Source organism: Drosophila guanche, unplaced genomic scaffold (assembly GCF_900245975.1).
Source record: "Drosophila guanche unplaced genomic scaffold, DGUA_6, whole genome shotgun sequence".
NCBI classification, from domain to species: domain Eukaryota; kingdom Metazoa; phylum Arthropoda; class Insecta; order Diptera; family Drosophilidae; genus Drosophila; species Drosophila guanche.
Window position 1 is genome coordinate 4,862,139 of NW_022995752.1, and position 27,075 is coordinate 4,889,213.

Genomic DNA, 27,075 nt, shown 5'->3' on the forward strand with positions numbered 1-27,075 from the left:
CCGCGGTCACACGCATAACTGTAAACGGTCAATGAAAAGTTTTGGTGGCAAAATATTGTGATATTTAAAAGTGATATTTAAAGTGTTTTAACTACAATTTAAGCTAAGCGCAATTGTCTAAACGTTTTCTTTAATGAGTAAGTGCTGATTATTATGTTAATGCAGGTCCCCCGCTCGCTCAAAATGCGGCAAAGTGTGTCGCAGTCTCACGCAAACGCGTTGACTCGAACATTTGACGCACCTTCTGCTTGGCATCGGTGAGGATCTCCAAATTATTGTCTTCCAGCACCTCCAGATTGAGGCTGGTGTAGAAAATATAGTTCAGATCGATGCCCGGCTGCCCCAGATGCTCAGCTGGAGGTCAATGAGGATCAGGTCCTGGGCCGCTTGGCGTTCTCGTACTTGAAGAGTAGATTGTTCAGCCGCAGGTCGCGTGGTTGAGCACCCGGATCTCCTTGCGCTGATTTTTCATGTACTTGGCCCCGGCCAGGTGCTCACCACGGTGTGAACCTCCTCGCCGTTGCACGCAAAGAAGCGCATCAGAAGGCGAAAAAAAGGCCAGGTCCTCAACCACCAGCGTGTTTTCCGGCTGCTTAAGGCACTGAAATTGTCTACGGGCAGGAATTTATCCCTTATGTATCCCTTTCAGACCAAACTTAGCTCCTTACTTGGGTCCAAAGCGCCGCTTGCATTGCATGAGCAGCTCCAGGCGTGTCAGCACATAGTGATATGTGATCTGCTGCTTAAGGTAAACCTGCAGATCCTCAATAAACTCTACGGACTTCACTCTCGGTAAGCTCTTCACAATGAAAATCCTGTGCTGGTCCGCCTGGCCGGGCAGCCACCTTTCCAGACAGGCATTTAAAATGTGTTTGTGAGTTTGAAACGGAAAAAAAAGGAACTTATAATATGTTAAATGGCTAGTTTTTATACCCGTTACTCGAAGAGTAAATAGGGTATATTGTATTTGTGCGAATAACGGTTGTATGTAACGCACAGAAGGAAACGTTTCCGACCCCATAAAGTATACATATTCTTGATCAGCCTCAATAGACGAGTCGATAGAGCCATGTCTGTCTGTCCGTCTGTCCGTCCGTCCGTCTTGTTTGTCGGCTAGTTCTCAGAGACTATAAGAGCTAGAGCCACAAAATTTTGCATCCAGACTTCTATATGCTCACACTGTTACAGGTGTATTTCAAAAATGAGCCACGCCCCCTTCCGCCCCGCAAAAGGGCGAACACTTCCCAAATCTACAACTTTGAAGATAAAAGAAAAACAAAAACGCCATTCCGTAGGGAATGGCCATATATATCAGATCACCAAATTGGGATCCGATTGGATCATTATTATAGCCACAATGAAGAAATTAATATTCACTGGCTAAACCCACCCTGTCCTTTTGTTGTTCATTTCACATTCTCTCATTCACACTCTGCTTCTGCTTCACTCTGCCTCTGCCTCTGCCGTCCCTCTGCCTCTGCCTTTGCGGACTTTTAACCCACACCGTCACGCAGCTTATATTTTTTTTTTTTTTGTGTGCGGGCTCTGCCTCTGCCGCAAGTCTGCAGTGTGTGGGTCTAGGGAAGGGGGTCGAGCTAAAGGAGCGTGTTGGTGTGAGTAGTGTTGAAGATGAATATGACAGAAGAAGAAAAAATGTTAAATTAAAAAGTTATAAAAGTTGTGACGCTTAAGAAGCGTCTCACACATTTTGGCTCCGGACTGCTGTATGCTCACACTGAAACCAGTGTATATAAAAAATTAGCCCCGCTCCCTTCCGCCCCCGCAAAAGGGCAAAAACCTCGCAAATATACAATTTTGAAGATAAAAAAAACTAAAAACGCCATTGCGTAGGGAATGACCATATCTATCAGATCACCAAATTGGGATCCGATTGGATCATTATTATAGCCACAATGAAGAAATTAATTTGCAGTGGCTTTTGTTGCTTTTTTCACATTCTCTCATTCACACTCTGTTTCTGCAGTGTGCGGCCTCTGCCTCTGCAGAGTCTCTGCTCGACTCGGCTATTGATGCTGATCAAGAATATATATACTTTATGGGGTCGTAAACGTTTCCTTCTGTGCGTTACAATATACCCTACTTACTCTTCGAGTTCCGGGTATAAAAATTGGTTTGGTTCGATAATAAGATGCCGTTCGGCGCCTTGTCATGTTTCAGTCCTACACCAGCAGCGGCTCTAACGTGTTTGGCTTCTATTAACCCTCCAGTCTGACACAGCCGGACACTGCCAGCAAATGTCAGGCCAATCGATTGAATAGCCCCCAAGAGATTCGATTCGACCTGCTAATTGGCACCAAAATAAACTCAATTGAACGTAATCAATCGCAAATGATTTGCACACAACGATTAGAAAGCACTCACAATGGAGTGCAGCCGGTAAGAAAGTTTATGGCACTGCAGGCGGATGATTGAATACCCTTCAAAGGTTTGCGGTGTGTGATTTTCACTTAGGAATAGTTGATCACACACTCTAAATTAGTTTAGCTACTCCATCTATAAATTTGATCGATCTTCGTATCGATTTCTGGTTTCCAGAATTGTGACTTAAATAAAAGTCTTTTATAGCAAAGATTGAATCGATTTATATAACGTTTTTTCCAGAAACAAAGTTTTAATGTTTGAAAACAAAGAATGATTGGATTATTATGGATACTACGTAATTGTAACTATCTAAAAGACTAACTCAAGAAAACAATTTGTTTATCGATAATTTGTTTTAAAAAGATTATTGTGTCTTGACTTAAAATGTTTCCATAAATGAGTTTTAAATGAGTGTAGCGACAGGAATTATCGAAATCTTTTGATTTGATCCGATAATTTTGCAGTCAAGAAAAATTTGAAAGAGTAGAACTCTGCCACTGGCAAAGCCAACTGCGTATTAACTTTACCCAAAATGTGCCCTAAATATCCAGAACCTCCCAAATATCGTTATAAAAGGGCTGAACTATGTGGCAAAGAACTAGAAAAGTACAAAATGTACGCCAATAAGGTGGGAAAACTCCAGAGTCGGCGGCCAGTTGTGGCTTGGCGCGAGTGTCGAGATGCAACGGATGCATCAAAGTGCAGCAAATCCAAAGAAAGGTCAGACTGGATGCAGTTGCTCGATAGCTATATATCCCGATCGCATATACACGGTTTATATATGCTTTTTTTACCAACCATGCGACGACGCATGCGGTGAGTGGAAGGAAGATCTATCTCAGCTAACGTTTTTAGCCAAGTTTTTCCGCTTTAGTGTGCTCTGGTCCTTGGCCTTGATCTGCGCCTTCTCTGTGCTGATATATGTGAGCTATCTGTTGGGCGAACGCTATCACAATCGGCACTTTCAGACCATAATCGCCCACTCGCATGCTCCCATACGGCAGATTGCCTTTCCAGTGGTCATAATATGCAACAAAAATCGTCTGAATTGGTCACGGTTGGAGGAGGTTAGAAGTCGATATAACATTACCCCATCCCAGGAGCAACTGCTCGAACGTATACTAACTGCCTACGATCGTTTGAGTTTTCATCGTTTTGATGTCTTTGATTCGCTGGAGGATGAGCCGCTTCAGGCGCTCAATCATCTGAATTTCACGCAGATTGTCAGTGAAATGTCATGGCGATGTGATGAGATCCTGAGTAATTGTAGCTGGCAGACGGCAGCTCGGAATTGCTGTAGCCTGTTCCGGCCACGTCGTCTTCCCCTGGGTTACTGTCTGGCCTTCAATGAGCTCGAACAGCGACGAAATGCTGCCTTTGGCATTGATACGGGATTGCTGGTACGCCTCGTACTCCATTCCGAGCACCATGCTCCGGGGAATCTGGACACCAAAGGATTTATTGTGCGTTGAAGTCTGCCTCTGAACAGAATAGCTATTTATCCCTACTCTCCAACAGCTAAACATAGTGGAGCCTTCAGTATGGTTTGGTTTTCCCATCGAGGTGGTGCCTCACACGCGCACCAATGTGGCGGTGACCGCCGTCTATCATTACTTCGATGAGCATACCCTAAGCCTGCCCTCCAGTCAACGCCGCTGCGTGATGGACTCCGAGCAGGATAGCGAGCACTTCCACACACTGATGGGGCAGAAGTACATGCTGGAGAACTGCCAGGCCGAGTGTCAGCAGAGGTACCTGCTCCGCTACTGCAACTGCACTTTGGATCTGTTCTATCCGCCGTCGAACTACAGCGCCTGCCAGGCGACAGATTTTCCCTGTCTGGCGGCCCACAATCACTTGCTGCAGAACTTTGAGCAGTCCGGCGAGCATCCCTATGTACACACCGAGGATGCGGGTCTCCTGTGCGACTGCCTGCACAACTGCAAGTCGCTGACACTAGTGACGGAGTTGCGCAAGAGTGTCATGCAGCCTTGGCTCCAGCCCAATTCCTCGCTGGTCCAAGGCATGTGGCTGAATGTCTTCTTCAAGAAACCCTCCATGTTGGTCTATAGAACCAATCTGATCTACACCTGGGTGGATTTGTTGGGTAGGTTGAGATTATCCCACACATCCTAAAGCATCATATTGCTATAACTCGTTTTATTTTGCATCACAGTTTCTTTTGGTGGCATTTGCCAGCTGTGCCTCGGCTGCTCTCTGATCAGTCTCCTCGAGTTTCTCTACTTTGGACTGCTCAAAGTGCCACGATTTCATTGGCAGAGAATAAGGCAGATGAAAAAGAACTGAGAATATTAAAACTTGATTTATGAATTTATATATTTGTTAACACGATTTGAGAATGATTTTCATAAAATATCCACTGCTTAACAATACAGAACATGTCATTTAAAGCTTTGCAATGTGGTTTTTATGGTTCTTGTACTGGATACAAACGTGAAAAAGCTTACAGCAAAGGTTTTTGAAAAGTGTTCCGCATTGTTTTGGCGCGTGCGCACTTAAACCCCATTGAACAAAGAATTTAGTGAACATTGAAATTGCAGAATATAGAACTTCTAAAATGTAGAATTTGAAATATACATTTGCCAGGACATAGAATATAACATAATAGAATATAGAACACGGTATGTACTAAAATATGGAACGTGGACTTACATAGGATACAAAAGTGGGCTGAGATAGAATACAACACTTGGACTGCCAACTCCTACCCGAGTGGGGGCGCTTTTAAGTCTACAACTTCTTTATTTTTCTGCTAGGTATGATGCAGTTATTTCATAGAACAACTGGACTTTGGTCGATTCATCATTTGCATTACTTAATATGAATAGGCTTATCCGCGCCAACCGTGCCACATTACACCCTTCCATTTCATATTGTCCACGGTACCATGCAAATAGAGTCCAGAATTTCAATAAATTATTTAGACATGTATTTAGTGTACCACCAGGGACCCATGTACTCCACTGCACAGCTGTTTTCCTCCCATCCATCGTTGTCCATGTCCTGATTTACTCTCATCGAATCCCCAGCATCGCCAGTGAAGGCGCCCAACTTGGACATGCGATAGAATTCATTTTCACTTTGATGTGGAACTCATTATATTGGGCGTATCTCGTATTTCCCTCAAAATCTTCGACGTGTACGTATAGCTCTTGGGGCTGTGCCTTTGTTATGGCATGCAGCTTGTCCAATCCTATGAAAAAGTCGCCTGTGATGTTCCCAAATTCCCTCTTGTACTCCTTCCAAGGGCTAAAGAAATTCAGCTCTCCGTTGGTTCTACGTGCGATCACACTTCAAAGGGTACCTGCATGGTGTATAGACCATGGGCATTGGGATTCATAGGAAATTTACCATAGGAATTCTGTAAATTTAAGTCTATTCTGTCTGTGTTTTTAAACAAACTGTAAAAGTATTATTTTTTCTTAGCTTTTTGTTTTGTTTAAAGTGCTCGAAAAGCGAATCCTTTGCTTTTGCAGAGGGAAACACCAGCAACCCGTAGATCAACATTGACAGCATTATAACGCGCTGACAACTGCCTGGAAATTGTCATTAGATAGTGGCTCTGGTAACCTTTTCACAATCTCTTGTTGTTCTTATCGCGGCATTCATCGGAAATACAGAAGTTTTTATTAATAATTTGAACACTTATCTGTATTAACCTGTAAAAAAAAATGTTGGGCTTTAATAATGAAATTACTATTCCTATTTATTCTATTTTCTAATATTAAGACTTTTGTTACCAATTATCTTATCCAATTACCGCTTTTGGTGTACCAATTCTTAATTTACATACATAATTATGTATGTATAATTTAAACTATTTATGTCTAGATACAATATTTTTAATTCTATATTTTCTACTTTTCGCTTCTTTTACTTGCTTACTAATGTTTGACCTAGTTGTCACCAGCTTATACCAATTTTTTAATTTTTATTTAAAGTTCAGATCTGTAATATCTATTTAATTTCCAGCCATCTTTATGAAAATCTGTCCAAAGTATATCTCATCGTCTTTTTGTTTTTCTAGTGAGTTTTTAACGGTTTATTGACTGGCCGCGGGCGGTGTCTTAACTGCTGCAATGTCGCGTTTGCTTCTTAACAAGCTGCGCTCCGGCTCCATCCGGATGTGGGATTTTTGGGGGTTCGGATTGTTCAGGGTGTCTTGTCGAAATTACGCTCATAAACGTGACTTGACATAATAATTTGGCTGGCGCGATTCCGACGGTTCCGACTCGCCCGCTGGCCTTGTCTTTTGCGCTTTTGCCTTTTGCCTTTTTGATTTTTTTTTGTGTTCTCTGCCCTTGTAATTTCTTCTCTTTACTTTCTGTGGTAGCACTATATATCCCACGCTTTCCTTTTTCTGGTGTGGATTCCAAGGCGGCGCTAATTTTTTTTAGGTGTTCTCTTTTTTTAATTTTTTTTTGAGGTCAAGTTTTATGCCTTTTTCTCTCTTTGGGGTCGAATATGGCAAAAATTTCATTAGTTTTACAAACAAGCTAACAAACAGACCAAGAAACAAATATTTGTGCTTGAATTTTTTAACAGTTTAGCGGCAGTTTCTGTTGTTGTTGTTCCTGTTTCTATTTTTTCCCGGCTCTGGCGAGTTTTTATCTTGAGAAACAGGGAATAAAAGAAAGAAAAAACCAGTGGAAAAAAAGTGAAAAAGGCAATGGGTTGGTACCATCTGGGGTTATGGCCCGGTTCCAGGTGAAGCCAAGAGACTCCAGGGATATCAAGTAAATAAACAGAAAAACGTATCAAAGAAATCGCAATGCGAGAGGATTCCCAGCGAAATAAATAATGTTGTTCAGACATTCTCCACATAAACGAAATGAAAGCGTATGGATTTAAATTGTCTTCGAAATTTAGGGCTGCGATAAAGAATTTGTTGTGCAAACCCGTTTAAAACATGCTCCATTATAGTTCAGAAACCAACGCAAATTCGAATTTCAATCGTATCACCATTTCTACTATGATGGTCTCATCAATGCTCACTCTGCTTTATCTTCCTCCTCCAAGCTTATTGCAGAATTTAATCCAACAACAACGTGTCATATGCCAAAGCGAACAACAACGAGAAGGGACGTGTGAGACGCTTCTTACGCGTCACAACTGTATTACCGGAACTCAGTACTACATCTGCACTTTAGCGGTTATTTGTCAAATTTTACATTTTTTTCTTCATCTGTCATCTACATCAACAACACTCCTCACGCCAACACGCTCCTTTAGCTCGCCCCCCTTCCCTAGACCCACACACTGCAGACTCGCTGCAGAGGCAGAGGCCGCTGACTACACGAAGCTGAGTGTGAATGAGAGAATGTGAAAAAAACAACAAAAGCTGCTGGACAGGGTGGGTTTAGCCACTGCAAATTAATATCTTCATTGTGGGTATAATAATGATTCAATCGGATCCCAATTTGGTCTGATAGATATGGTCATTCCCTACGGAATGGCGTTTTTAGTTTTCTTGTATCTTCAAAATTGTAGGTTTGGGAGGTTTTCGCCCTTTACTCTTCGAGTACCGGGTATAAAAAGGCGAAATAGCTGAACCATCCACTAAGTTAGTTTTTTTTTTTATTAGTTTTTTTTTTCACTGAGATGGGGATGGGGGTGGCAAGCAGTACACCGCGATTTTGGCAAGTGAGTGAAAGCCTTTAAATGAAATTTTTTTTTTTTGCGAACAAGTTAGATTTTCACTCTAACATTCCCATACATTTCATACCTTTGGTACCTTAAAGCTGCCGGTCTACATATATTTATTTTCCTCATTCATTTTGAGTGTTGCTAATTTGCTAGTCCACTCATGTGTGCACTGGCATGGTTAAATAAAATCTAAACAAAAATCTGCGACAACCCATTTTTACGGTAATTAGGTGGCACCGTGTTGTCCTTTGGATCTGCATACGGCCCGCGGCCAAAGACAACAGGGACACAGGAGCCCGTCTACCCGTCTAGGAGTCGCTTGGTCAGCCCCAGTAATATATATATTTTTTTTTCGTGTTCCACAACTGTAGGGTATAAAACATTAGGGAGTGCGGCATATGCGAATATTGCTGGGAGCGAATTTCGTAATGGATGCATCTATTAAGTTCAATGAAATTTAAATTATTTCGAATATATATTGAAGAACGAATGAATGAAGAAAACGCCTTCCTATTTGCAGTGCATTTGCGGTGGGTCCTTTGCCGGACACGCACACACAGCTTCTTCTCCTCCCATATCACCTTGTCTCATAAATTATGGCAAAGAGGTTACTTTGTAATCAGCAAATTAACTTTATCGCCAACGGCGCTTTATGAATGTACCAAACGGTGGGTGGGTCGATTGGTATGTTAGGGGCGTGTCCTCTCGGTCGACCTGGCCTCTGACATTAGCCTTTACAGAGGGGGAAAAGAACTGGCTGTTCCCTGCCAAAATACATGTGTGCGTGTATATGCAATTTTAATAAATTATATTAAAATATGAACAAATCAGTCATTAAATCATGCAGGAAGGCAGACAGGCGGACAGGCGAGCGTTTTCCTGTTGGATAATCGAAATTTGAATGTTTACACTTTGGGTGGGTGTTGTGTGTGTGTGTGTAACACATAGCTCATAAGCATCCCCTTCTACTTCATTTGTAGCTACTGCGGTCTCTCTATATCCATCCTTCCTGTAACTGCTATCCCCTCTTCCAATTGTATCTACAGCCCTCTCATCTCAAATGTATCTACCGGCCGCTCTTCCAACTGTATCTAGAGCCCCCCTACACCATCTGTATCCCTAGCTGTACACCCTGGATGGTCGCGATTTGCGGTGTGTCGCGGTTTTGTTGGCATTGGGGATAAATACAGAGATAAAGAGAAAGAGGAAAGAGTGGCTGGTGCAGAGGCAGAGCCGGCAGGAGTGTGGCAACCAGCACATGCGGTAATTTACCTAATTTTCAATGCCGGTTCTCCCACCCTACAAGCCAAATATTTTGAGGGGTGGGGGGGTACTGATTGGATTTCACAGTATTGTAACCCCATCTCAAATCCATCCTCATTCAGCCGCAGCCCTGCCGCTATTCGTGAGAGTTAATCGAATCTGCCTTTTATGTTGACGCATTTTCATATCAGACACAATCCTGCCAACCAATTTTCTTGTTTGCGTTCGATTTTTCGCTCCTGGGAATGGGGGAATGCTCCCCTTCTTTTTGATTCACTAATTTCTGGCCATAATGCAAACAGTTTTGTAAAAGAAACCTCCCAACATTTTTGTTTGTCCACGAAAATGTTTTTTTTTTGAGCACCAGAAATTTAATGTTGAATCATAAACACTTTGTTTGAGGTTTATGCTCTGTTTGTGAAGGCCAGCGTTACCTTTGCGGGTCCCTCATTAAAGTTGCCTTATCTTTCATCTTTAATCTTGAGAAATGACTGTCCAGGAAATGAACTCTAGAGCAGTGCGGGTGGGACATATCCTTTCCACAGAATATTGTTAATAAGAAAAAGGCAGGAGCAAGTGAAATCAAATGGCTGTCAAAATGTCAACAGCAAGTTATTTTAATTTTATTAAGGGTCACAGTGCGTACACATACATACATACATATGTACATATATCCACCTGCCAGACCCAAATCTAGGAGTGGCACATGTGTTGCCAAGACCGTTTAATAAAACAGGGATTATCGCCAAGGCATTATTTCAATCACATACCAAGTGTCGAGTATTTAGCAGACAACACATCGCCCCAAACAATCCCATTCCCACGGACGGATGTATCCCCACGGTTGTGTGTATGCCCCATGTCAGCTGAGGGGCAGAGAGTGGCGCTTCCCTAAAAAAAGCCAATAAAAATACTTTGTTTGACAAATAAAAGCCACAGTGAGAGGAGCTTTGGCGATAAAATGTTGTAAGATAGCCGTATAGGGTATACTCTCGGAGGAGTCTCAGTCTGAACTCCCTCCCACCCTGCCAATTGCCTGTGTTACTGACAGGTCACATGTGTGGCTGTGTGGGTGTAGTGTTTGTGCCGAGTCCTCACATCGCTTGACTTTACGAGCCAGTCGTAGTGCCCCGTGCGACCGTTGGATGTGTCTGCTGTGGCTATTGTTGCTGCCTCGAGTATACCTTACATCTGGTGTGGGGTATAATTCTCCGCTCCTTAAACTTCAAATCTCTGGGATGCCATTTTCTCTCTTGTCATAAGTGGGAGATGAATTCTTAGAGTATTGACAGTGTCGTTTTATTTATTATCACCATTTTCTTATTTGCTTTCGACTTGCTGCAGCCTTTGCAGATCTTGTTGATGTTGTCGACAACTGTCCCACATCTTTCTTCGCTTTCTGTTTGACAATAATCAAGCCTGACGACTTTGCCTTTTCATATATTTGCCAACATGAGAGAGCAGAATAGGCGGCGGCGACGGCCATACTAATATATATTTGTGTGTGGGTATTGTCTCCTCTTTGGTTCTACTGTCTTTTTTTTTCGAGGATTAGTATATGTTTTTGTGCAGGGTTCGAGTTGTATACTTGTAGTGTGGCGTTGATACAACTAGTTTTATATATTTCTTTGAAAAGTAAGCTCTAGAGTTAAGGATCATTCTGTATCGTACAAATATCTGATGGTTGGAAAAAATAGAGAAGATGCTTATCGGGTGTTAATTTTAGGGGAAAATAATGCCGATAATTTAATTTTTGTATTGTATTTTTTATATTGTATTTTTTATTTATTATAATCTCATTATCAATTTATTAATATTATAATTTTGTATGTTGCTTATATTGTTTGTTATTTATTCATAAATTCATGTATATAATTTGAATTATTAATAGATTAAGGAAAATATTTGTTTCAGAAACAATTTAAGGCAACATTTTCTTTTCTAACATTCAAGTGTGGTTCATAGACATATTTCTAGATTTTCAATCCTCATTCCTTGCAAATATTCGTTGTTCCAAGGTATCCCTTATTCGAAATGTCAAATTTAATATTATACTTTAGATTTTATCACATATTTTTTTCCGCGCACATATTTGTACTTAAATAGACGTCCCCGTCCATCATTTGCTCCATCACTGGCATTCTCTTTGTGACTTTAAACGATAACTTTAAAGTAATCTGTGATGTCATCGTCGTCCCTTTCGTGACTTTTCCTCATGCTGTCGGCTTCCTTCTTTCAATTTTTAAGCGATGGCAGGCGCGGGGTAAAACTAATTAAAATTGTGGCGCATAAATATGCAAACGAGAGGAGAAGGGAATAAAAAAAGATGGAAGCCGCCGTTTTGGGCGCCAATTAAAATGGTAGAACAACTTTTGGGGGGCGTGGAAGGCTCTCAAGCACGTTTCGATATTGGAAAATGTTTCTGTTATACTTTATCTTTTCGTGTGTGTTTTGTGCGTTGGATTGATGTTTGCTCATATCTTGCAATCAATGCACACAGAGAGAGACAGACATACATAATTACAGTTGGCATATTAATCAAGTGGTCAGAATATGTCAGGCTGCTGTTTCTCTCTGGATCTGCCTTTTCCTATATCCAGGAATTGTCTCATCAAAATTGCTTTGCCTAACGGCTTGTCTGTTAGTTAATTGCAGTCACCAACACATTCAAATGTGTGTACCAACACTCTCGGACACACTTGCACAGAGAGGAAGAGAGAGAAACGCACACACACGCAGATGACGCTCAAAATTTCAATAAATGATTGCATACTTTCGGATGCCGAAAATATTTCATCGTCATTGGAAAATATGTTTGGATAGGCTATGAAGCACCCATCCATACCCATTTCCATACATTTACACCACCCTCTGCCACCGTAGTGTGTACAAATTTCTGGCATTGGTTTGATGGTTTTATATTCTGCTTTTATTTGATGATTGATGCACTTTCAAACCATGTTTATTCCTCGTCGCTGTTGGCAATGTTTTCTATGAAGATTGCACATGTTACTGATTGATTTTGAAACTTGGCAGGTAGTTGAAGATATCATAAGCTTTGAATACATTTATGTACTGCCAAAGTTGGCAATTAAATCAGAGAACATTTCATATCTAAGTGCGGATTAGTATTTTGCAATAAGCAATACAACATTTGAAGATTTTACCATCTATAATATATTAAAACCTATTTAGGTTCTGTGAATGTTAGCAAAAAATGTTTTGACTTTTTTGCTGATGAGCGTTCTCTGATTTTTCAAATCGAAAAATTTGCACAATATTCTTGAGAAAGTATAAATAATTTTAATTCAAAAATTCATGATTTTATTTCAGGTTTTTTATCAGTGTTTTTTTAATGTACATAAATGTATATGTATTTAGATAACTAAGGTAAGTGCGATCTTTAAATAATATATACTTTCTTCCACTTTTTTTGTTTGATCGTGTACTTTCAATCTTGGATTTCTACTTCCCACCTGTGTACCTTTAATGCTTTGATGTTCTACTTTTAATTCTTGTTTTTAAATTAACAAACAATTAACATTAAATGGCACAAGTTTTTTAAAAGCGTCACTTGAATTTTATAGACTCTGCTCTTATTTCTGCTCCCCAATTACTGATTTTACAATAAAAAACACCAATCGAAAGTGTTTTTTTTTTTTCGTGTGAAAATCAGCACGTGTGTCTGTCCCTTTGTCTGTCTTGTTTGAAAGGCATAACAATGATGCTGACAACAGCAGCATCGCCAGCATCAGCGGCAGCAGCACGACAAAAATCAGTCGTACCGATAGGACACAACTCCATAGTTAGTCAAACGAACAGAGGGGACATGGAGGGGACAAAAACAAAAGCATGAACAGGAAAATGGCAGACAAACCAATCCCCAAAAATCCCACCGAATGTTGAAAAGCATTTACAAACATTGTGGTCGCTGAAAAAATACTCTTGTCACAGAGAGAGAGAGAGAGAGAGAGAGTGAGAGAGCAAGAGAGAGAGAGAGTGAGAGAGTGATACGAATACAGAGAGTGTTATATAATAAACACATGAGGCTTGGGGTTTTTGCGGGCTAACTAGACTGTCGTACAAACGGACGGACGCACTGTCAAACATTCGGGACAGCGGACATCAGACACCAGACGGTGGTCAGGCGGACACCAGACACCGGACGAGCGGACAACCGGACCATCGCTGCCTGTCAGTGCCACTAGAACGTGAGAATCGCCGCCGCAGAGATTTGGCTTTTTATTGGGAGAGCCACCAACACAACCGGCATTATGCGCATTTTGTTTTGAAATCAAAGCAGCGACGACCCCCACTCATCTCTCTGCTCTCTCCACTTTCTGTGTGGGTTGATTAGCTATAGGTGCAGGTTATCATGGAATTTGGGGTGGAATAAACAACAACAAAAATCGACAATTAAAAGTGCAAAAAGGCATCAAAGAGCAGAACCCATCAAGAAACCCCACTCCAACTCTTTATGCAAAACTATGTAAATCCTTATGAAACATTACCTTATGATGTCGAATATGAATGACGATGCAAGGGATTGTAATTTCATCATTTTCCCCAATAATCATGGACTCAACAATCAATCGAATGTGCGGCGGGGTAATCGGCAATCATGCAACACGTGTGAGACATACAGGCACAGAAGTCCGGCCGGCAACCGAGAGAGAGTGAACCCATTGGGTCACACGTGACATGTGACATAAAATCCCGCACTACCCGCGCCAACAACGTACAGTGCGGAACACTGCAAGCAGTGCGAATGGGATTTTGCTTTGGCCTTTTTCTGATACAATTCTCTGTGCAGATTGCGTCACTCGAATGTGTGCAAATTCCGCATTGCGAAGCGGTTTAAAATTAAACTTAATTATAAACCGAATGCCCAACAATAATGCTGCCGTTGCCCCGCCGCACAACCAATTTGACTTACATGAATGAATGAAAAGCCCCCTAGCCCTCGGACTGATAAGCCACGCGTCGTCGCGCGTCTCAGTTGGGCCCATCAGCACCGCACAGCCCCGCTGACCGCGGCGCGATTCGGTAGTTAGGGGAGCCAAGCAAATCGCGCGACTCAGCATAATGCCCCCAGTCGCCAGTCGGCAGTCCGACAAACCCCAGACACTGCTAGACATTCGAAATAAATCAAGTCTTCTCTCTCTCTCTCTATCTCTCTCTCCCTGTGTGTGTGATTACTGGAAACTTGGGAAATACTCACTATAAGTGCACGCCCAGCAATGGTTTATGGATTTGTTCAACACCTTTGATTTCTAATCAATTGAAGTGCACTTGAGATAATATTCAGGAACTAGCAAACCTAAATTCGTAGAACGATAGGAGGAACTACTTGCAGTGCTAAGAGTTTCTTGACTCATGCCAAGTGTGGTATTCATTTTATAGATCTGAAAGGAATGAACTCATGAGAATGCTCAGGGAATCATTTTGGTTTGATTGAGAAGGGTTCCTCCATGCATTGATTTATTGCTCCATAGAGTTTGATGAACAATACCTTAAACGACGTCCAATTAATGCACATGTACATACAAAATGGGGAGCACAATATATAATTTTTGTTCAACTTTTCCCAAGTTCTTAAACATTCGACATTTTGTTAAACACTCGTCACAGAAAACCACATTTTTGCATTTCAAAGCCTAATATTTCCCAGACGGTAAGCCAAAACCACAAACTGTTTGAGATCACTTTTTAGCTGCATCAATCAGCTTTTCAGATAAACAAAGTTCTTTAAAACCAGATCTGAGATACTTAAGCTATGTGAAAAACAAGCCGCTACCTCTGAAAAAAGCCGTTACAAAACCCGTTTAAAAATTCTTCTTAAAAAGTTCAGCCAGAGAAAAAAACATAATTCGTTAAAAAATGTAAAAGTCGGTTTGGTTCCTTGAGGAAAAAAAAGTTCAATTTTGTCGAGTAGTGATCCCTAATGGATCAGTCGCCTGAACGATACCACTATCATAATTCTTGCAGGTTTAACGATCTCTTCCATGTTCAAATCTGAAATATCTCCAGCAAAATATCTTGATTTGAGTTGAATTCCAGCTGAACTTTACTGTGGAACAGGGTTCGGCACGGCCATATCTATTGTGCATAGAAAAGCTCTTCTATTAAAACTCTACAAATGTTTTTTCATCAGCAAAACCAAAGACAGCTAGACAGTCACTCGTCTGGGTCCTTTGGGGGGAGGGATTGAGTTCGCATTGCCTGGGGTTGACCGACCCGATCCGACCCAACCCACTTTCGGTTTAGTCATTTTACTCACGCGCAGCGTGTACCGGGGCCATGTTGTTAATGGTCTATTAATGCGGTCGCCAGGTGGAAGGCATACCGTTTCTATCCCCATGCCGTCAAGCCAAGCGTCGCGTCGTATGAGTAATATGCGCAACGACCTTCAACAAGTTGCCAAGTGAAAACCAACGGTACATACTTCCCTCTCCCTGTTTTTGGCTTCGGCTTCGGCTACGACTACGACTACGACTCTGCGACGGCGAATGCTGGGCTCTGTTGTGCGGCAGGAAGCGTGTTAATTAGCAAATAGATAAAAAAAGCTTGCCGGGAAATACGCACATAGATACAGAGAACACACACGCACTGACTTGTTTGTAGTATCTGTGTGAGTAGCTCGATTGCTGTGCTGACTAGAGGTACTGCCCGGTTTTTGATTTCAATGCATGAGGAAACAAATCTTTGTGCCATTTCTGCAAATTTCGTACATTTGTTTCTAGCTGAAGGGTGCTCTAACTTGTTTTTAATTACTTGTAGTGCAGAATATGTACATAATGTGACCTATAAAATGTATAATAATTAAATTTGGAATCTTTCAAATAAGGACTTTAAAAATTTTATATTCATTAATAAACTTATATCGGGTACCATAAAAGATTGAAAACGCCATTAAAAATTCATTAGATAATCTACATTTATCAAATTTTTAAATGTATTTAATTAAATGTATGTATTTAAATCCTAATCGGATTTCTTTGGTATTTTTGTAACACAATCTTTAATACTTAATTCCCTGATGGTAACATCTTCACTTAGCACCTCGTAATCCCTAGATAAATCCATTTAGCCACAAAGTGTTAGAGAACGATGCACTCTGTTCGGATTACTTTCGCACGAGGGAGGCATCTGGTAATCCATAGATTTGTTCTTACCTTTCAGCATCGACATGCCTTGGAATGTCTCTCACGTTGTGCCACGTAATTGAAAATTAACTTGTCTGCGACGTTCTTGCAACGTTCTCTGCCAAGTATTTTGGTCGACATATGCGTGCCGCATACCAAAAATTAGCAACCAAAATCTAAATAGAAACAGAAACACGGCAAAGAGGTGTAGAGTTAAAGGTTCCTAAACAAGGAAATTTATTCACAATACTTGAGAGGGGGGTTGTGGAAGGGGCAACTAATTAAAGCTACACACCGACTAAACACTAAACTAGATGCTAAAGATACTAATCGATATATTCTACAGATTGGCTGGCTACCAAAACTGGCATTGGGTGGCAGAATTCATGGGAGTGCCCCTGGCACACTGAAAGTACTCGGCAAACTGTGGCATCTGACTCAAGGCATAATTGAGGCGCGTGCTGCCCATGTCGTGGTATCTGTCGCCCTCGTCGCCGCAAAAGAAATGCGAGAACTGCAGGAAATAGTATCTGCCATTCGACTGTCGGCTCTGCGAATCCTTCATGTAGGTGCGAAACGCCAGCCGGGACCCACTGACATCCGAGGTGCGTTCATTCAGCACCACAGAGCTGTCGTTCAGGCACTTGACGGCCTCCACATAGAGTGGCTGCTGTTGAAGCTGTTCGCTGTAGTCACGCATATTGCCCTGAACATCGTAGTCCACCAGATCTGTATCGAAGGCATGCATCATCTCGTGGCCCAATGTGTTGGCCAAATCTCCGTAGAGCATTGCGGGCCAGAACTCAGAGTGGTAGAACGGCAGCTGAGCGTACGAGTACGGAATAATAATGATATTCCCCAGGCAGTAAAAGTAAGGCGTGGCATCGATGTTGTCCGTGAGATCGGGCGAATGATTGTTAAAACTATACCATAGAGCCTTTTCTGTGGCGTCGGGATTGTCCTCCAGTTCTGCCGTCAGCGAATAGTAGTAGAGCAGGCTGTTCAGATGGTTCTCGTGAAAGTCGTGGCCCACATTCCAGTTTCTGTCGGCGGCCCAGAAGAAATCCTCCGTGACATTTCTGGGTACATTTCCGACATTCAAGCGCATGCCCAGGACCTTTGTCTGCAGCGCCTCCACTAGTCCTCGGTTGAGATTGAAGTTGTTTTGGTCCAGCGTCTGCACCAGCTGATCCTTGAGCTCTGTGAAGACACTGTGGATGACACGTTCATCGGATGGTCGCTGCTGTGCATAGTATACCCTCTCGTAGGCATAAATCATGGGTAGATAGAGGGTTCGACGCATGTGACGAATACAGGCAATGGACAGCGATTTCGAAGACTCCAAAGGAGACGATGATTGCCTACCCAATGGGTTGTGTGGCAGTTTCAGTAGATGGCTCAGAAATCTAGCCAGGCTGTAAAGATTTAGCAGCAGTCTGTCCTGTCGATTGAGGTACAAAATCAACTGCCTAATAGCCGACAGCTCATCCACCTGGAACGAATGATCAGCGTTCACTGATGACCGATTCAGCTGCCGCTTCAGGGCTCCCAACCAGTCCAACTCCGGCACTCTCCTACGAATCTCCTCCAGCGTCAGGTTGTGAAAACTATCATCCGCAATGTTGGGCTTGGCCAGCCGGTTGAGGTGTACCTCCAGTCGATTAAACATATCTTTAAGCTGATGGAAGCACAGATGCCGCTGTGGTAGTGCCTCATAAATCTCCCGCGTGAGATTCAGACTCAGAATGTGGTTGTGCGGCTGTATGAAGATCATGTGCTGGCTGATGTTGTGATGCCTCACTTCGATTTGCACATAATGATCGTGATAACCATACCTTCCCAGGATAGAGACCAGCTGCATCCAGTGGGAGGTATCCAGCGAGGGCAGTGGTGGCAAGTGCTGCAGATATTGCCTAAGATTGGGGCTTGTCAGCGCCGTGCAGCTCTGGTAGTGGCTTAGCAGTTTCTGTTGCATGGGATAGCCATGTTCCGGTGCACGTGGATCTTGCAGCAGCCGCAGGAATAAGTCCTCAAAGCGCTGATTTATCTGTGCCTCACTTATCGTTGTGGCTGTGCCACCCTCGCCATGGATGCGCCGCCAATTGCCACAGGCATAGGCATAGAAATCTACACAGGGATCCACATCTCTACGCACATAGCTCTCCAGTCTACGGATATGCTGCCAATTGATCGCAGGATTGCATTGGTTTTGGTATGGGCAGCTCTGATTGAGATGATGTGTAGGGGGCATTGCCTCGATGGAAATCGACAGCAGCAGCAGCAGCCACAGACCTCGCTCCATTTCTAGAGCTTCCAAAAGTTTGATTTGAAATTTCTTTTTTATTTGGTTTTCACTTTGATTTCTCTCTTTTCACTTTTCTTTGGGTTATTTGTTCCAACTGGCAATAGCTGTAGGCCTTTTGATTGGTTCACTTTGTGGATTTTTAATAGCAATCATGTCAAAAATGTATTAGCAAAAATGTATTTCACAATTTAACGCGATCGTTTCTCAATTTTTATTTTTGAATTTTGTATGGGTTTTCGGAACGATTTGTTGCGCGTTTGCCGCTTGCTAAAAATCAACTAAAAACTCGATTCACGCGGTTCCATTTTGTATGTTAATTCTCGCATTTCCATTACCATTCTCCCATTGTGCTGTTCGTGTCGGCTTGTGGTCTCGGCTCTAAACGAAAAATAAAACCCATATACTACTCGTTAAATCACTCTTAAGTATTTCTCGATCCACTGTCCGGTCGATTGTGGATGCCAGTGTGTGTGTGTGATTCTTGCAGCTCGGCTCTTTTTTCGCTTGGTTAGCTGATAACGCTTGAAGCGTTTTAAATACGTCTTTTCTTTTGGAATTCTTATCAATTCAAATGCACTGAACGCATAAAGTTAAGAGAGAAGAAGACGAGACAAGAAGAATATTTAGAATAGTAAAGTTTTATGGAAACAGGAAAGGAAAGATGCTTTCTGAAGGGATTTATCTGAGAATTCAATAATGTATCAGTTCTTAGAAATTTATGCAAAAAATACCACTTACATATAGCCCCAGAAAGAGCACAATATTATGGAATTACCAATCCTAAGAGACTCTATTCCAATCAATTATCCATATTTATAGTTTGTCTTTTATTTAATTTGTTTGATTTAAATTATTTCAATTTTATTTAATATTTTATTTGTTTTGTAAATTTTTTTGTTTTGTATTTTCTTCCAGTGTACAATTAATGACACTCACATTCTCTGTTCTTGCTGTGTTAATTGTTACACATAGTGTTTTAGTTATTAATTGTGATCGTTGCTCGGCAATCGAAACCTGATTATCTGTTTGAAATAACGTATGACGCAATTTGAGCTGCAATTCATGATTGCGGCTAACGATTAACGATTAACCTTAAGCACGAGAGGTGATCCCGTCAAGGGGTCACGAGTGCGGGAACGAATACATCTACTGGACATTCAAACATAAAGATAGTGCTCCCGGTTCGATGGTTATTGGTTATTTGGAGGAGGCTTGTCCATTCACATTGCGATTTTTTCAGGAAATACTAAAATATTTTCCAGAGATCTTTTTAATTTGTTTTGTTATTTTCGGAGTCATTGGATTCTATTAAAATGTGTTTTTTCTTAGAAATTTCTTTAGTTATTTTTATTGGACTCGATAAATTAAATAAAACAAATTATATCTATATAAAATAAATAAAATGTCAGCATTTAGGCTTTAAGATGCATTTAAAGGAGGTTTTTTTTGTTAAATAGGTTTCTAATACTCTAATACTCACCTATGTGTATGTGATTCAAACAAATTTCTTTGCTTTCTTTTCAAGCCCATTCCCAAAAACTATTAAAACAATCATATTTCATCATTTTGCGTGGCATAATTTATTTATGGTTTATACTTCAATGGTTCCTAATCATTAAGCTGCAATCCGTCATTTGATTTTAATTGATTCCATTTTAATTAATTGGAGTTTAGCAACCAGAAAAACAAACAAAATAAAGAGTGTTCGGAGGACACTCACCTATAAATTCATTAGCGACTCAGTAAAAATTCCACAAAATATATTTATAAATCAATCATCAATTTAATTCATCAACGTGTGGTGTGACACTTTAAATAGGTGAAACATTTTTTATTTTCCGTGAAGAGAAAGTCAAGTGCATTTATGCAAAATTATTGAAAATAGTTTTCAAGGCACACACGTGATACAGAGAGTGAGTGGCGATAGAAGAGAAAGAGAGAGCGGAAATCGTGTGTAGAATGTTGGTTTATATCAAAGAGAAAATCAAGCGAAAATTATTTATATTAAAATTTTGCACTTTTTTCGGCACATAACTCTTACGATATCATCGTGTCGTTCATGTACGAGTAAACCTATGAAAAAGGCATACCGCCAAAGCGAAAATATGCAATTTAATTTATTAATTTATTAACAAGCGAGCGAAAATTAATCTCTGCATCCCCAGGATGGGTCCTGGTCCTGGCCCTGGCCAAAAGAGAAGAGAGAGAAAGGCCGTGAAGAATGCCGAGTCGTTAACGGTTCAATGGGAACCCAACACTTCCGCAGCAGCTCCTCTTTTGTTGGACAGGCAGGCGGCAGGCAGGCAGAGGCATCTTTGCTCGCCTCACTGCGCGCCAAGGACCCAGAACCACTGCCGAGGACGCGTACGAGGACGTCAATGGACGCCTTGTTGAATCACCAATTTCATATTTCAATTACGCCTCACAGGACTTCCAGAAGGAATATACTTGTACAAGGCAGTGTAAGTGTGACAAGAGGCTTCCCTAAGGGAAGACTGTATTTACATATGTATATAGATATCTGAAAGATAGAAAAAGACTGTCAGTAGATATACTGAAACAGAGTCGGGGACCTTCATCTCTTCCTTAGCTTATAGATGAATCTCTAGGTTCTGGCATGTCGACGGTCTTATAAAAGTAGAAAAATGCACAACTATGGTTGAAAATATAATCAAAATATTATCGGAAAATAGTACAATTTGTTGGACGTAATCAGCAGAGTTGAAGAAAAGAAATATAATTAAGTACATAATTCATAATTTTAGCTTAAAGATCTTCTTTAGCTCCTTTCAAAAGACTCATCTCCAGCTCTAGTTGATACCTTCTAAATATTCAGACTGAAATTTATTTCAAAGTCATTTAAGTATCTAACATTTGCCGAATTTATACATCACAACATTTGGATCAGTTCCTTTGTTAAACTCTTAAGTGTGTCCTAACCTAACCTAAACTCTTTTGCAGTCTTCATTATTTCTTCATCGTTTGTTTTTGAACCATTGTTGATATTTTTTCTTGGGAAAATCTACTCTTACGCATAGTCTGAACTATCCCCATTTCTCCGTTTGCCCACTTTTGGCCAAGTACATTTTCTGCTGCATTTTCGCTGAGTGAAGGCGAGCATTAAAAATATCTGTGGTTCACTTCCACTTCCACTGCCATTGCTGTGCTGGAGACCCCTCTCACTTTTCACAGAGCGCCAAACAGAGCGGAGACCAAGAAAAACTCTCGCGCAGCGAAGATGTTTTTCCATCCGTATTCCGCTCTCGAGTTACTCGCGGAGTAATTCAATTCAATTTCCGGCGTACAAACGATATTAAAGTTATTGAAAGCACAGTTCTGGGAGAGAATACAAACAGACAAAGGAAAAATAGAGAGAGAGCCAAAATGGTGGAAAACCTTTTACTTTTCCAATTTGTTGTCTAGACCAAATCGTAAAGAATAAGAAAAGAGAGTGGTGCCTCGTCTTGCAGGGAAATATGCCACGTGGCTATTAGCAAATTGAAATCTGTCTGTTTAAAGGGCATGTCACCGACAATAAAGACACAGATTTCCATTCACTCATGCAGGACACATCATCATCATTGGGAAACCAAAATTTGGCACCTGAGGTGGCTCCAAAACACCTACAAATCTTGGCTTTCCATTTGGATTTTCATTGCTTTTTGGCTGTGATTTGCATAAGGTGGCAAATGGCATACAAAAGTTTCCACATTCCCGAGCTCCATTCCATCCAAACGACAAGTTGTACAAAATGTACCACACATACTTACTTATATGTACATGTGTGTGTGTGATTTTTATTGTGGAACTGCTGCATTCCGCTGGGGTCTTGTTAGTACTCGTATTTGCTGGGCAAAGAATTTTCCAAAGTGGGGTGGGGAATTTTCGTTTATGAGGTTTTAATTGCTGTTGAAAATTTAAGAATACATTTTCACATTTCTGTGTGGCACTTTTGGTTTAACTTTGGTGTTGTGTTTTCTTTAGAAATTCTTGCTCTAGCGTAGCCTTTTCAATGTTCTTTTAGATCTCTTTATTATTTTTCACTCTATTTTAGAAATCTAGAAATTTCCAAGTCAAAATTACCTCTGTTGTACGTACCATATTCTTGTAGAGTGTTAGTGATCATAAAAATGATTGAAATGATTACCTGTTGAGTATATTCGCAGGTCCCTTGAAGGCGCAACAATTTCCTGGAAGGTTCGCGAAACCAATTAAAAGTAAAAACCCATTCTACACGCAGCTGCTACAGGAGTTTACCTGATTTGATCAGTGCAGATTAGCGGAATGTCATATAGGTATTTTGCATGTACCTAAACCGCACCGAGCCTAAAGCTACCTGCCATTACTATAAGAAGCGCAGTAAAATCTCAGAGCCAGCACAGTTACAAACTGGAACGTCTAACGTGAACAACGAAATACCAAAATGGTTCTAAGCAATTCCACACCCAACCAGAAGACACACCAAGAGCTCATGATTGACACGGCGGCCATGAATAGCGAGGATCTGAGCGAACTGCTGCAATTGAATGCAGAGATTGAAGAGAGAAGACGATCCAGTCGTCACAGTAGTGATGCCTGCGGCCTGCTTCAAGCCACCATGACACGAGAGGAGCTCTTTGAGATCTCCTCGCTGGATGATGATCGCTTCCTCAGCGCCTTGGAGCATCAGAACTCGTATGCCACGCCATCCAAGGAGAGGGTGCAGGTAACGGACCTGGATCTGTCTAGCATTGAGAATTTGATGAGGTACTTTGACGAGGAGGTGCCCGTCACACCCACCAAGTCCGCCCAGGCAGCCAAACTGGTGGCTGGCAGCGGTAAGGTGGCCAGTGCCATTGCCAAGCTGGCGAATCAGCAGCCAGAGATGGTTGTCAGTCCGCCCAAGCCCAAGGTGGATGCTGGCAAGATAAAGATTAGCGAACTGAAGCAAAAATACGAACAGCAGCAACAGCCTGAGACGCCGCAAACATCCGGCAGAGGAGGAACTGGAGGCAGCAAGTCAGCGGGGAAATTGCCCATGAAAGTCAAGGAAATGGCACAACTTTTCAACTCGAAGATTAGCCAAGTGATGCGAAGAGGCGAAGAGCCACAATATGTCCAACTGCACAACGAATTCTCGCCCGAGGCCAAACCGCAGCCGCAGTCGAGATTGGAGTCGAGACAGGGCCCGTGCCTGGTGGCCGAGGAGGTGTTCCGTGAGCTGAGTGTGCGGGATAAAGCGTTGCTGTTCAACCAATTCGTTGGGGATATGGCAGCAAAGCATCCGAAATTCACGGCCCATGCTGCGGATCTTAAGGCAAAGGTGAAGAAACAGATGGCCCGCGGCGAGGTGGTGGCCGAACAGCAGGCGAGTGTCAAGCTGTTGGCCAAAGAACTCGAAGCAAAATGCATGCTCGAGCCAGGCACGCCGCCGCGCCCTGCAGGACTATCCACCACATCGAGTCCGCCAAAGGAAAGTCGAGCTGTGGAGGAGGATAAACCAGAAACCTGCACCTCCAATTTCCATGTGAGCACACTGACGGTGATACTAAAGCCCAGCCCCGAGCGGCGGGCACCGCAGCCCCGGCCAAGACGTTGCCTGGAACGTCAGAGCGAGAGTCATGGGCGGGAGGGCTCTCAGAAACGGAATCTGGCCTCCATACGCAGTGTTCTGCCCATCGAGGCCTTTGCTCCGCCCAAGAAAATCCGTCGAACGCGTCAAGAGCGAAGCGGCGGCGACCATCAGATGTTTTTTCAGAACGAGCCGCTGGAGAGTCTGTTCTACAGTTGGCTAAGTGCCGAGAATGGTGTACAATTCGACATTACCTGCGTGTCCAACAGCGAGCAGACCATAGAGATTGCTCTCGAAGAGACAGATAGCGCCTCGGGGCAGGCGACGCAAGAGCAGACGGCCACATCGATGGGCGAGGTAAGCCAGCGATCGGCAGTGGAGCGGCTGCTAGAGGAGGCCATAGCCAAGCTGGAGCTGGAGAATAAGGTGAAAGAGTCCAGCCAGTCGGAGGAAAAAGAACAGGACACAAAGGACACGCCGACAGTGACGCCGCGGAAGGTAAAGCGTCAGGCACCGCCAGTGCCAGCGCCACGTCCAAGTTTGAGTCAAACGCAGTCCACGTGCGCCATGTCGAGCAGTTCGTCTAGTCGCAAGCAATCGGAGGCTGAGGAAAGTGAATCCGGGTTGTCTACACTACCAAAGGTATGTCCTTACAAGCACATCACTCTCTTCGAGCATCCTTTAACATATTTTGTTTCCCCTAAAAGATTACCAGCGATGAATCTCAGCCCGAAATGCAGCAGGGAAATATGCAAGCGAACGACTTTGACTTTGCCAAGCCGCAGCGTCCGCCACGCAAGAAGAAAATGCGTCGCACACTCACCTGGAAAAAGGAAAATTCCATTGTGGAGGCCACTGCCAATGCCATTACTTCCACCGACTCGGACTCGGATTACAAGCCAACTTTGGCAGCACCCACCAAAAAGAAGATTCCAACGAATATGCAAATGCCCGAACAGAGCTACATTGAGCTGGATAAATCGCTGATGCGGCAGGTGAACTCTCCTCGAAAGATCAAGTCCGCCTACACACTGACTGTGATGTCGTCGCCTTCGCCGAATGCTGACAGCGATCAGTCGCCGGCACAGACGCCAAGGCAGTCGCTGGATCAGACCATGAGGGATAGCTTCATCGATCAGGGCTTTGAGACATGCTCGAATGATGCCACGGATAGTGGCAGTCCCTTGAGACGTTCCTCCGTGGGAACGACGGGTGGCAAGCCATCGGGATTTTCGACACCCGTCAAGGGTCGCCAGGCGGTGAGCCCCGTCCAGCAGCAGCTTTTCAGTCCGATCTTGACTCCAGCACAGGATAACAGACCGAGACGCAGCTCCTTGGCCATGCAGGTGATTCGAGAGGATCATCCTTTGGATCTAGGTGATACGCCCAGCTCTCCGCGGACGCCCTGCAGTGAGCGGGAGTTCTTTGCGAATGCACCGACAATGGAGATGAATTCATCACAGGACGACCTGCCGGCACCCAAGCCAAAGTCAATGTTCTGGATATCCGCTGGAGACTTTACCGTCTCCCTGGAGATCTTCCACAATACGCCCGAACGTTTGGGTCTGCTGTACGAGATATTCACGCAGAAGAGCTGGGAAACGCGGGACATGGCCTTTGGCATCGATGCGCACAAGTTTTCGCGAGGCGGCAGCCTGGAGGCCAAGCAATCGCTGCCCGAGCCGCCGCCCAGCGTGAAGGGATGCTCCCACTACTGGTTCGCCAGCGGTGATTTGGCCGTTCCCTTCAGCGGCAAACTATTGTCCGGCGAGAAGGTGGAGCGGCTGTTTCAGTTCTTGGATGCGGAGCTGAACGAACAGGCAGAGTTGCGCTTTGGCGTGGATCATCTGGAGTTCAGCTGCGTGCCCGAGTTCTGGCCCACCACCCAGAAGTACTCCATCGAGAGCAGCTACAGCATGCTCGTGGGACTGCAGACGGGCGCCAGCAATGGCCTGGAGGGACGCAACAAGTACTCCTGGCCGAATATTGGCAGCAACGCTAACAACACCATCAAAACGAGCGACCTGGACCAAACGGAGTTTGAGTCGGATAGTTTCAGCAACAACAGTGGCAGCGGCAGGCTCTCCTTCTCACCGGATATGTTCTCCCTCGACTACGAGGCAGTGCCATTGGATGAGCTGTTTGCCAAGGCGGCTCCTGTGGTCCGCTCACCAGCCATGTCCATGCCCCAGATGATGCAGGTCCTGAAGCAACAGCAAACAAAGCTAAAGAATGTGGAGGAAAGGATACGCTGCTATTCAAAGCCGTCGAATCTGTCGGATGACTCGCTGGAGCATTGCCGCAATACCCCGGAATATGTGAAGAAGCTGCGCTCCATTATCCGAGCCATCGACAATATTGGCCGGGACAATGGATTCCGCACCTGCTCCATGGAACAGCTGGAGAGCTTCATGTATTTCCTCAGCGAATACGCGGATGTTTGCCTGGCAAACTGCAGCGAGCACATGGACAAAATATTGGACACTCTGCTCGATCGTCGTTCTGTGGAGGTTTGATCAAATATTGGATAAAATTCCATTTACAATTGTAATATGTCTTTAGCATAAGCATCTTAGCAAATTAGTTTTATAAGCAAACAACATTTAATGTTAAAAATATTATATTTTTAATAATAATAAATAAAATGAAAAAAAAAAGCTAATTCAAAATGTGTTGACTTTGAATGATTTTATGAATCATTGCTTGCCATTTCCATTGTCAATTCTTAGCTCTGCTCCAAGGAAATTACTTGTAAGCCTTCG

At 42.9% G+C, this 27,075-nt stretch overlaps 4 protein-coding genes and 1 pseudogene across 4 annotated transcripts; 2 read left to right on the top strand and 3 right to left on the bottom strand.

Annotated features, from left to right (window-relative positions):
• Positions 1-17: 17 nt before the first annotated feature.
• LOC117587701 lies at positions 18-26,888 on the top strand. Its single transcript, XM_034278598.1, has 4 exons — positions 18-137; positions 12,646-12,702; positions 22,929-24,955; positions 25,021-26,888. The coding sequence occupies exons 3-4, from the start codon at positions 23,186-23,188 to the stop codon at positions 26,827-26,829; spliced, it is 3,579 nt and encodes a 1,192-aa protein (XP_034134489.1). The 5' UTR covers positions 18-137; positions 12,646-12,702; positions 22,929-23,185; the 3' UTR covers positions 26,830-26,888.
• LOC117587986 lies at positions 179-2,514 on the bottom strand (annotated as a pseudogene).
• On the top strand, positions 2,785-4,714 carry LOC117587703 (pickpocket protein 19). The gene is made up of 4 exons (XM_034278600.1): positions 2,785-3,198; positions 3,257-3,845; positions 3,901-4,489; positions 4,559-4,714. Exons 1-4 carry the CDS (start codon positions 2,915-2,917, stop codon positions 4,687-4,689), a joined length of 1,593 nt encoding a protein of 530 aa, XP_034134491.1. The 5' UTR covers positions 2,785-2,914; the 3' UTR covers positions 4,690-4,714.
• Positions 5,171-5,919, bottom strand: LOC117587987 (techylectin-5B). Its single transcript, XM_034278993.1, is given in 4 exon segments — positions 5,171-5,332; positions 5,335-5,486; positions 5,489-5,694; positions 5,897-5,919. Coding segments are annotated over 4 exon segments (543 nt in total).
• On the bottom strand, positions 16,666-19,027 carry LOC117587702 (neprilysin-4). Its single transcript, XM_034278599.1, has one exon. The coding sequence runs from the start codon at positions 18,757-18,759 to the stop codon at positions 16,813-16,815; it is 1,947 nt and encodes a 648-aa protein (XP_034134490.1). The 5' UTR covers positions 18,760-19,027; the 3' UTR covers positions 16,666-16,812.
• Positions 26,889-27,075: the final 187 nt, after the last annotated feature.